The sequence below is a fragment of the Eulemur rufifrons genome, chromosome 7 (assembly GCF_041146395.1).
Source record: "Eulemur rufifrons isolate Redbay chromosome 7, OSU_ERuf_1, whole genome shotgun sequence".
Taxonomy (NCBI): domain Eukaryota; kingdom Metazoa; phylum Chordata; class Mammalia; order Primates; family Lemuridae; genus Eulemur; species Eulemur rufifrons.
The window spans coordinates 264,973,818-264,986,190 of NC_090989.1; the positions used below are offsets into that span (position 1 = coordinate 264,973,818).

The window sequence follows — 12,373 nt, forward strand, 5'->3', positions numbered from 1 at the left end:
AGTAGTAATGGGACACCACCACCCTTTATTTCCTAGGAGCTGAGGCCTGATGGGGACTGAATTAGACCTCCCCTACACTCTCCACGGCAATCATTCCTCCTTCTAGAAATCACTGAACTCTTTAAAGAGGCATAATCTATTTAAAAGGCATGAGATTGCCTGTTGCCTTGTTCCTCAAAATCAGGTTCTCTAATCAATGGTCTTGGCATTGGCGTTGATTAGGAATGTAGAATCTCAGGTCCCACCCAGATCTACTGATCTCCCAGATGGTTTGTATGCACATTAAAGTTTGGGAATCCCTGGTTTAGCACAGGAGGGCAGGCATATGCTCAGTGAGGTAGGCCAGCAAGGCCAGGTAAACCAGGCCTATCACTGGGGTACCCCAGAGTAAATGCTCGCTGAGCCTTTGGACTGTTGACAGTCTAGCAGGTCAAGTCTGGGAGCCCAAAATGAAAAGGGATGGCTGGGGAGAAGTGGAAGGAAAAATGTGATTTCTCTTCTTTTTTAATCACTGTGATAATACTTGCTTTGGTGAGTTGTCAGCAGCCTAAATTTATTTTCATCATATGTTTTCCCTTACAGATTAATTGAAAAAGTCACACTAGAGCCTCTTATGAAATGCCTGTCCTTTAGAAAGAACTGGTATTGATTGGCCAATAGACATTACATTAATGACTCTTAAAGGTTTATATATATATCACTCCCAATGAAACATGAAAATATTTTATCTTTATGTAATTTTTAAGATATTGAAACAAAGTATAGTTTAGATATTTAAAAACCATTTAAAACCACTATTTATACTCCCTTGGAAGTTCATATTCAAACATATTTCTATAAGGGTCAAAATTCTAAATTTATCAAACATCGTATAGATAGATACAGGAGTGCCAACCTTTCTTATTTTCTGAAACAGTAGAAACTATTTTAATGACAAAGAGTGAATGGTAGGCTGCAAGTATTACCTCCAAAGTACAAAGTCTTGCAATGCCATGCATGTATCCCAACTGCAGCAATGTCTGGCATAGTACATAGTAGACCTGAGATAAGGGAAGAGGAGGGCTGGGAGACTTTAGAACAAGCTCCTTCCCAAGAAGACTCTTGTAAATTTGTGCCAGGAAGCATACGAAGATGACTTTAGATGGATTTTGATAACTATATTTTCAATGTCACTAATATTCTAGATCTTCTGCAACCTATTGACCCATTCAGATCAGCCCTATATGCTCTGTCTGGTCTGCTATAAGGATTTAAGCAAATGAATTCCTTCCAACAATAAAGCCAGTTCTTAGTAATTCCCCTAAGTTGGAAGCTTCCAGGCAAACCATCCAGGACTCAAAGTAAGATTTGAGGACAGACTCACGTTCTTCACAGAGGCGCCCCATCCAGCCGTCTGGACAGGAGCAAGCATTTGGGCGCTGGCAGATGCCCCCGTTCTGACATGGGAATCGACAGACCGCTGGAAAAGAAGCAGGATAGGTCGTAAATCTAGGGAATTGCAGAAGGGTGGTAGCTAGAAAATAGGGTTGCTCATTTACATTTCATAATACTTCCTTGCCTTGAGCTTCAAGAAAGAGAAACAAAATTGAATCTCAAGAGGAAATTTCAATATATGGAGAAGGATATGTAGCTTTTTATTGGCTGCTATCATTGCAGGTAGCTTTATTGCTATATAACAGACAATAAAAGATTGTATATATTTAAGGTTTACAACTTAATGTTTTGATTTATGTGTAAACTATGAAATAATCAGCACAGTCAAGATAATTACTGTATTCATCACCTCGCATAGTTACCATTTTCTTTCTCTCTCTCTTTCTTTTTCTTTTTTTTTGTGGTGAGAACACTTAGATTTATCCTTTCGGCAAATTTCAAGTATATAATACAGTGATGCTAACTATAGTCACCCTGCTGCACATTAGAACTCCAGAACTTATTCATCCTGCACAACTGAAACTTTGTACCCTTTGACTAACATCTCCTAACCCCACCCCCCAGTCCCTTGGAATCACCATTCTACCCTCTGCCTCTATGAGTTTGACTATTTTAGATTCCACATATCAGTGGGGTCAAGCGGCATTTATCTTTCTGTGTCTGGCTTATTTCACACAGCATAGTGTCCTCCAGGTTCATCCATGTCATTGCAAATGGGAGGACTTTTTTCTTTTTTAAGGCTGAATAACATTCCATTATAATATATATATATACACACACAACATTTTCTTTATCCATTCATCTATTGACAGACATTTAGGTGTTTTCATATCAAACACCCAACACTCATTTTACTTCTGACTTTAAGGGAAATCCAGGCTATTCCTTGAGGATCTCCACCTCAGAGCCCTCTCAAGAGAAAGCTGTACACTCTTACGTCCCATGTCTTGGTGCCGTCATTACTCATGTCACTGCCAGACAATTAATCCCTTTTTCTTGCTTCTTTTGAGACTCATGCCATTTGTCCATTGACTTCCTTAATTCTCCCTGCCCTAAAGAGTTTAGTCTTTTCAACCCACATCCCAATCTGAACACTGTCCCTGTGGACAATTCATCCAACAACTTTATTATTCTTTTAGTTCCTTGGTTATGTCTTGTGTACTAGAGTAGTTCTGGACTTTCAGCAAATATTTGTAGAATGAGCAAAATAATTATTTGTAAAAAAAATCATATTTATCATATTTTATTAGAAAAGATAAGTTTTAGAACGACATACTAGGCTTCCTCATTATTTCTTTCCATTTTGCAGAATTTCAAGCACAGAACCTAAGAGTTCCATATGCACACTTTCAAAACTCAAATCATAGAGTTAAGAATAATGATATAGCAATTAAGAGAAAATTTAAAGCCAAGGAACAAAAAAGTAGCATGCATATTAATTGTCAACCATACCAGACTTCCCTACACATTTCTCTGCAGCTTCACTAACAAATAACCATTCAAATATTTTCTTACCTCTGCAAATAGGAGGCGATGTCCATGTTCCATTTCCTAGGCAAACACTCCTTAGGGAACCCTCCAACATGTATCCACTATAACACGAGTAGGTGATCATGTCCCCATATTGATAATGTATGCCTCGAGCAATTGCATTTTCTACATGAGTTGGTGAACCACATGAAATTTCTACAAGAAAACAAAACAACAATGAAGCCTGTGCTACTAACCCAGACTCACAGTCTCATCTCTAAGGCTGACTTAAAGAGCAAAGATAAAATACATACGGGAAACAGTTTCACCTATATAATATCTAGAATACTAGGAGCTAAAAGAATAATCTGCTACTGTTTAGAAAAATGAGATGTACAAAATCAAAGATTTTTTTGTCTTTTGATTCAAATGATGAAGCTGAGCTATTTTAAACTCAAGGAAAGATGTCTGTAGGAAACCAAGAATGAGCTCTTGTATCTTGCTGAAGAGGTGGCTGCAAGAGAACTTCAATACCGGATGCTTATTAAGTTAGCAGAGAAAAAGCATGATGATTGTAGTTTACTGTTTCAGAGTAGAGCTCATTAACTGCAGTACTGCACTGAGGCTGGTTTATTCGTGCCTAGAACAGTGCATGGTATGCAATGGGATCTCGATACATATTTGAAAAAATGTCAGTGAATAAATATTGTCGCTAGCCTATAGATAGATACTCAATACAACTTGATGAGGTTTCTGAAATTCAAGCGTTCACATTAGTTTCCCTTTTTTCAATAATGTGAAGCAGTGACTTTCTACTTTTGCAATCTGTGTTAGATTGAATGACAATCCTTTCTTTTAAAAGGGCTGTATATTTAAATAAAAATTTTTTATAACTAATTTTGCTTTGAGAATTTTCCAAGAAACCTTAAAATAACTAAAATTATTCTGGGATGGATCACACGGCAGGGCTGGAATTGGAGTCAGGATTCTAATCAGTATACAGTTTGTATAAGTCCAACCTTTGGATGAAGAGTCTTTATGAGCTGGCTTCTAGAAGGTCACTTTGCTGTCAGAATCTTATTAAAAACTTGTTAAAGGAGATGATAAATTTGTATGATTTTTTTTTTCACAACTAAATCTGCTTTTCTCAAAACTGTATAAGTTTGTAATTACTTTGTGTTTGTCCCTATAGTCTCTGGAAAAACAAATTTTGATTACTTTTTTTTTTTTTTTACCTTGAGATCACGGTACACATCTGATTAAAAGTCAAATAATCTTACAAATGACATTGTAAAACAAGTTTTATTGTATTCTAACACGTTTTATGAAGAAACTTTTATAATAAATAAGACTATTGAAAGGAAAAAAAATTGTATGATCTTTCCAAATTTTCTTTCCCTTGTAAAGTGGACAAAATATCTACTATGTAACAGAAACTAGAAAGAAATAAATGAAGAAAATGCTGTCCCTTTGCTCAGAGAAGTAGGGGAAGACAGGCAAAGAAATACTGCAAGACAACCTAAACTGAGCTGTAGTAGAGGCAAGGATACCACACTGTAGCAACACTGATGTGAACTAATTATGCTTAGGATTGTCAGGATATGAACTGCAGTGAAAGTGGCATTTGGATTAGGCTATAAAGCTTGAGTGGATCAGAGGGAAAGAGATTTCAGTTTGTGGCAACAACATGTGGAAAGATCATGGTGAGCTGATGGCTGGTTTATAGCAGTGGTTATCAACGCATGGATTTCAGATCACTTATGTGAGGATCACCTGGAGTTCTTATGAAAAATGCACATTTCTGGGGTTTTTGGCTTGTGAATCTGCATCTTACATGCTCTCCCTGGGTGATTCTCAAGTACACTAAATTTTAATCGCTGATTTATAGGGATAAATATCAAGACTAGGTGAAAAGAATGAGGAAGGCTGCTGTTCATGTGAGAGAAGGAGATTTTGTTCTAAGCCCAAGACTTCCTGTCTAACAGAAAATGCAAAAGAAGATTGAAGATAACAATGTGGAAACTGTCTCCTCCTCTCCAAGGTAAACCCTCACCCTCTCAAGAATATTGAGGAATAATTAAGCATTTGTAGAAAGTACATTTGTAATACGTGCACATCTCTCCTTGCTCTTTCTCCCAGTGGCTTGAGAGGTAAGTCTCAGGGAGCCGAGGTCAAGGTGAGAATACATGAGTAGACTAAAGCCACTTGATCTGCTTTCTTTCAGGCTAGTGGCTTAAACTATTAATAGACTAGAGGGTCAAAGATAAACTTCCAGCTTAGATATACTTCTTCTCATTTCACTAGGGGTAGCCTTCATAGGCATTTGGGACCCAAATCCCAGCTAAAAGCATAGCACACACTTACCTGGAGTAAAATCAACATTCTGATGCTGCAGTAGGCTGCTGGCTGAAAATTCAGGGACTTGGGCTATTTTGTATCTCTTTCTATTAGGAGATACTGATAATGTGCACCAATTCATTTATTTTTCAAAACACACCTATTAAGATACCTATAATACCTATAAGACAGGTATTATTTGGGGCTATTTAACAAATGACAGCTCTAAGACTCAGAGAAGTTAAGGCACTAGCATAAGTTTAGAGCTAAAAATTTTGAAGATAGAATTCAAAACCAAGTCTTCTCTAATCCAGCATCCTCATGGCCTTCACATGAACATTTCTTATTTCATTAAGTGTAGTGCAAGTGTTCTGAAGATGGGGACCATTGTAGGCATAATATATTCCCATGCTATGCCGCTCAGTGCCTTGCATCTGGTTAGACTCAATGAATATTTTAATTGATTGCTATAGAGGGAGTTGCTTGGACAACAAGGGAGCCCAGAGGGCAGGGAGATGTTCTAAACATAGGCAGAAAGTGTGTGTTAAAAGATGTTAACAGGCTGGGCGCCGTGGCTCATGCCTGTAATCCTAGCACTCTGGAAGGCTGAGGTGGGTGGATCGTTTGAGCTCAGGAGTTCGAGATCAGCCTGAGCAAGAGCGAGACCCCATCTCTACTAAAAATAAAAAGAAATTAGCCAAACAACTAAAAATAGAAAAAATTAGCCGGGCATGGTGGCACGTGCCTGTAGTCCCAGCTACCCGGGAGGCTGAGGCAGGAGGATTGTTTGAGCCCAGGAGTTTGAGGTTGCTGTGAGCTAGGCTGACACCATGGTACTCTAGCCCGGGCAACAGAGTGAGACTCTGTCTCAAAAAAATAAAATAAAATAAAATAAAATAAAATAGATGTTAACAGGTATCACAAGGCAGTAAGAGATGCTGCCAGACTGCGTGGATGTAGCAACACGGTGCTAGCACAGTGGTTCTCGAATTGTGGTTCCTGGACCAGTAGTATTCTCATCATCAACCCCCTGGGAATTTGTTAGAAATGCACATTCTCAGGCCTTGCTCCAGACCACTTAATCGGAAACTCTGAAAGTGGCCCCAGCAATCTGTGTTTTGACAAGGTCTCTAGGTGGTTCTGATGCAGGTTCAAGTTGAGGAACCACTGTGGCATAATCTTTGGTTTGCAAAGCATCTGTAGCCTATTTAAAGATAGTCTGAGGACTCTTGCAGTATGGAGAAAAATATGTATTTTAAATTTAACATCTTGTTCATTCTTAGAAGAGTGCATTTTAAAAATCTGTTCAATGAACCCTGGTTAGGTAGGTTTTAGCTTAGTGCTGGACAGTTTTTCTTTTATGTTTGGAATTCAAAGATTTTTTTTTTTTTAATTTCAGACATTAACACAGAAGATGATAACTATGATAGCACAGAGATCTAAATATCCACAACTGAGCTACTTGATTGAAAATAACCTCACAAAGATGGGAATACATTTCACACTAATGGAATCAAATAGCCTCCACCTGTTGACTTACTTTCGCATTTGGCACTCGTCTGTGTCCACGTCTCATCAGGGTTGCAGGTAATGGTGCCTTCGCCCTGGAGCAGGAAGCCTTCCCTGCACTTGATAGACACATTCTGATCAACATAAAACTCCTTCTCAGACAGCAGAGCATTCTCAGGGATCACAAAAGGAACAGGGCATGGATTTGCTGTTAAAAAGAAAAGAAAATGCTTACTGACATTTCCCCTTTTTTCCTAACTGATTTCTTTGAAGGCAGAGTAGGAGCCCTATAGGAGATGGTTCTCAATGATGATAATATGAGGTTTAAAAATACAGAACTTCAAACATTAAACACAGACTTGTTTTTGCACCCACGTGAAATTATTTGTAAAGATACAATCAGATAATATCAGAAAACATCAAGTTATTTCACCACTAAGGCAAGGTCCTAAAAGTGTACGATGGCAAATCATGTAGTTGTCTGAAATTATGGACCATGGATTATTTCAGATTAGTTTTTCATCCTCACTGGGGAAACAAAAAGCATGCTGGAACTCAACGGGTATATCAAATATTCCCTTAATACTTGAAGAATATTAAGAAAGCAAAGTACATGCTTCTCACTGTCACTTTACTTTCTTTCATGGAACATCCTTCAGAAGGATGGAATAAGAGAATCATTAGACATTCCTACATGAGCTGAATACAACTTTAGAGCCAGACCACTATGAGCAGGATAACAGAACTGAAATTATGGAGTTTGCAATTCTTATTAATAAAGATGGATCCATTTTTTATAGGTTTGAAGGAAATACAGGATATGATGATGGTGCTACGTTTTGCTTAATACGAGTGTGTGACACACATAAATACATATTTCCAGCAATTTTAGTTTTTCTGATTTTAAACAGGTACAAAAGAAGTCTTTGAGTGAGGTAGGCTTCCACCGTTACTACACCAGAGCTCTCTCAACTTGTGCCTTGCCTGTGAATATTGTTTTCATTCAAGTAGTTATAACTAATTATCTTTATTTACCGTATGTGTATATATTTTATTATGTTGACATTACACTTGAAAGTATTTTCTTTCTTCTCTTGTTTCCTATCCCCAATAGAATTAATCATATATTTATGTCAATTTTTTTTCATTAAGTTGCATTTTCTCTTAGTGCGTTGGACTTTAATCATCCTGAGAATCTGATAAAAGGTACCTCTCCGATAGGACTTAGATAACAAACAAGTAGATTTTTAAAATACCCCCATAGAATTCAGTCTTATGAATTGTTTTCTCTGGGCCAACCTCCCTCATCAGTGGAGTTTAGATGAGAAACTAATCATGAAACCGAATCTGATGAAAACCCCTCCTGAAATCAACACACACGTTTGCAGAGAGGAGCTGGGTGGCTCCAAGTCCCGTTTTCTGTGCAGTGCGCCTCCGACAGCCCTTCCAGGCTGTAGCCTCTGTTGCAGGAATAGACCACGCTGGGGCCAGTTGTCGTGTTTTCAATGTCAGCCTTCCCATTCACAAACTCAAGTGGAGCTTCACACCGGGTCTCTGGAAAGAATAAAAGCCTTGTAGTAAATGCTTCTCTGAATCCTCTTTCCTTTTTTTGCTACAGTTGCCAGAGGTACCTCATGCAGTTTATAAAATGTTGCAGCCTACTCACTGATGAGGAAAAATAGCATACATAAATACTGGATTAATTACATGCAGGTAATACTCCAGCAGTCTTTATGTATATTATTAATAATTCTGGGGAGAGGGAGTATAGATAACCAAGTGGATAAAATAAAAGAATCTCATTTTTAAAGTTGCCTCAAATGGCTAGAACTTTCCATGCAATACCAAATTTGTATCTTAACGGCACTCAGGTTGTAGGCCCAGATAAAATACAGAATACCCAGTTAAATTTGAGTACCAGACAAATAACAAATATATTTTTAGTAGGTCTCAAATATTACATGGGACCTATTTATGCTTACACTATTTTTTATCTGAAATTTAAATTTAACTGAGTGTCTTGTATTTTTGTTTCTTCTAAATCTGGCAGCCTTACTTATAGCAACTCTGAGATTATCTCATTTAATAATTGGAGAAAAACGAGGTTCAGAGAAGTTAAATAATTTGGTCAAGGTCACACTACTTGTAAAAAGAGATAAAATATAAAATGATCGGAAGGTAAAATATAATAGGAATATATAAAGAACAGGGACCCATGAACTTGGCGGAAATTAGAATGAGGGACATTTTACACGGCTTTCATGAGAGATTCAAACTTCATAAACTGACAGGTGTTATAGTGTAGTTATAAAATATGATATTGCTTCATTATAAGAAATGTTTTTTAACAGGAATGTGCTAAGAGGAAAGCAGGATCACCTTTTCTAGAATCTCATAAATAAGCTTGAGTCTTAATTTTATAATTTTTGTGACGGCAGAGAAGGTGGTTCTAGACTAGCGGTTCTCGATTTCGGTTGTATGTTAGAGTCCCTGGGAAGCTTTTATGGCCTATCCCAAACCAAGTGAGCCAGAATCTCTATATTGAGCCCTACCTTTTGCTATTTTATTAAAAGCTCCCTAAATGATTCTGATGCTCATTCACAGTTGAGAGTCCCTGGATGAGATGCTAATGGACTTCTCCAGGCTTCTTTTAGCCTTGTGAGTCTTACATACACTGGGACTATGGATCTTAACCTTGGCCGTACTTTGAAATCACCTGGTGAGTTTTACAAGGTATTGATGCTGGGTCCCATCCCCAGAGCTTCTGATTTAGCTGGTACAGGGTGCAGACTTGGCACTTTTCAAAGTTTTCTGGGATAGCCAGAAGTGCTGAAGGCTAAAAACCAAAGGCTTAACGTGATGCTTCTCAAACTGTTATGTGCTGGGAATCATCTAGGGATCTTGCTAAAATGCAAATTTTGATTTCTTAGGATTGAGGTGAGGCCTAAGATTTTCCATTTCAGACAAGATCCATGTGAATTAACCTACACGTTGCCAAGTAATTTGGCTGTTCTCATAAAATGCGTTAATGTAAAATTCCACTCAAAATGTCAATATTCATTTGTTTGACCCAACGGACCAACAGCGCTTAAAAAAGATGCCTGTATTAGTCGGTACTGTCACCAAAACCCAAGAGCTCTAAGCCTTCTAATTTATAATTATTTGGGAATAAAACCCCCCAAATGCAAATAAATTCAATAATTAACTAGTTTTTAAACAAAACGTTTGTCATTCCAGAGTCAGTAATCTTGTGCTGTATTCCAGTTTAATCATTAATCTCTAACACAGTTTTTGACCTTTTTATTGGTTTGCTGCCCTTGAGCAAAAGCCCATTAAATGTTCTCATAGAATTTATGAAGTTGGTTGGAAAAAAAAATTTTTTAAATGACAAAACTGATCTATAAAGAAAATGTAGCCACACAGTTATTTTGTGTCCTTGGTGTCATTTTCAGGGATGCTAAGTGTCATTAACTTACTTTTGCAAGTTGCTAGCTCTCCACTCCACTGTCTGTTCTCCTGACAGACGCGCTCCCTGTTCCCCTGTGAATCAATGGAGAAAAATCGTTGAGAGGATCATGACTCTATAATACAAAGACAATAAAGGAATGTCCTGACTTGCCAAGCAAATAATTAATGCTATAAAATTAAATGTTTCTAAAAAACATGTATTCATTATTTTCTTCTTATTGATAAAGTAATATGTGTTCATTACAGAAAGATTGGCAAATAGAAAAATAGAAAGTTTTCTAGGATTTTTCAACCAGAGATAAACATTGTTAAAATTTGCTGTGCTTTTTCTATTCCTGTATGCTTAGGTATGCATAGGAAAATTACTTTCATAATTTGTGAATTATTTTTTACTAATTTTGAGGAAGTAGATGACAAATCTTTAAAATTAGCTCTCTAACCAACTAACTAGTTATTTGGGTACTTCCAGAATGGACTGTACTCAAGTAGTTAATTTTAGTCATGAGTTTAGCATTTTCCCAGTACAATTTTTTCTTTGTTCTCTATTCTCTAATGATTTGAATAGATATTCTGTTCTATGTCAATTTTTATTCTAATAAAAACTTAAATTATCAGTAACTTTTTTTTTTGAGACTGGTCTCACTCTGTCACCTAGGCTAGAGTGCAGTGGTGTCCTCATAGCTCACAGCAACCTCAAACTCCTGGGCTCAAGCAATCCTCCTGTCTCAGCCTCCCAAGTAGCTGGGACTACAGGTGTGTGACACCACGTCCAGCTAATTTTTCTAGTTTTTGTAGAGATGGGTTCTCGCTCTTGCTCAAGCTAGTCTCGAACTGTCAATAACTATTGACTCAAAAAACCAAACATTATCTGTTTGCTTCCTCCTTAGTAAGTTGCAAAATTCATCATGCTTTTCCTTCTTTCTTTTTCTCTCTTTGTTCTTTTACTTATTTTGTTTTTGACGAATTAAATTGGAGTTTTAGATCTAGGTTAGCATTAATTTTGACCTAATGTATCTAATTTTTCAACAATTAGTTTAGATGGTAATGATTTTATAACATTATCCCTTTTTTGAGTTTTTCTTTTGATTTGTCCTCCAGTGGGCTTTAGCAATTTGTTGTTTTTGTTTTTTTTTTTAGTCCTTTTGACATGTAGTCTTTGATAGGTTCCCTGCTTTCTCATGTGACAAGAGTTTCCAGGTAATCTTTTACATTTCTTGCCCCAGACCTGGAATTGGTTATTTCTCCAAGAAACTGGACATCAGCAGTTTAGAAAAGTTTCTCAGGTGATTCTTACATGTAACTTGGAGTGAGAGAAATCGTTGTTATACCTCTCTGAATTTTATGGTTAACTCCAGGATATTGCCAAAATTTTTAGGCAAATTATCTACTTTCTCAAATTAAATAACTCATCAGTTTGCTGTATATTTGTTCATAATTTTACACTACTTTTCTTCTTAATAAATTGCAAGATTAGTACTCTCCCATGAAGAACAACCAGATTTCAAAAACAGGAAAACTCTCTAATTGCAATCAACTGCTACATTATCATCCTTCCTTTTTTTTTTTTTTTTTAAACTTTTTGAGGCAACAAAACAAGATCCACATAATCCTCATCCCAGCTTTTGTATACCTACCTTATTATGATAACTCCTGTACTGCATGGTTAGAAAACAATGGGCTAGGCTACACAAATTTAACACATAACTGGCAATGAATACTTCTGCAAAACGTATATATAAATACCACCATAACAATAAAAATAAAGAAGAAGAGTTTCTGAAAAACCAAATGACAACATTATATAATGTAAAACAGGCCTCTTAAATTTCAAGTTCGAGGACACTGTAATGCTTTCAGCAAAATTGATTGCAGCCCTCCCACTACCGTAAATAGGGATAAATATGGAGACCTGGGTAACGCTGACGGAGCTTTAATAATACAAACTGAGTGGTCCCAAGAATGAAGTTGGTATTTGGTTAGAACTTCTATGACGATTTTTCAGGCCAGATCTACCATAGGGGAACTTGGTATCTCAATGCCAAAGTATGTGAGATCATTGCTTGAGGGAATCCTGGCTTTGCATGCCTAAATCCTTGCGGTCACCTCCCCATGGTGACAGGTGACTTCCCTGTTGCACAGTCTGATCACCAGCAAG

The 12,373-nt window shown here is 37.1% G+C and overlaps 1 protein-coding gene across 1 annotated transcript in view; it reads right to left on the reverse strand.

Annotated features, from left to right (window-relative positions):
- Window positions 1-12,373, reverse strand: part of SVEP1 (sushi, von Willebrand factor type A, EGF and pentraxin domain containing 1) — a 157,716-nt gene that overhangs the window by 8,140 nt on the left and 137,203 nt on the right. Inside the window, exons 41-45 of the mRNA XM_069476671.1 lie at window positions 10,227-10,290; window positions 8,131-8,304; window positions 6,782-6,958; window positions 2,950-3,120; window positions 1,364-1,459 (exon numbers count right to left, since the gene is read on the reverse strand). Of these exons, the coding sequence (XP_069332772.1) occupies window positions 1,364-1,459; window positions 2,950-3,120; window positions 6,782-6,958; window positions 8,131-8,304; window positions 10,227-10,290 (682 nt within the window). The remainder of the gene's footprint in view (window positions 1-1,363; window positions 1,460-2,949; window positions 3,121-6,781; window positions 6,959-8,130; window positions 8,305-10,226; window positions 10,291-12,373) is intronic.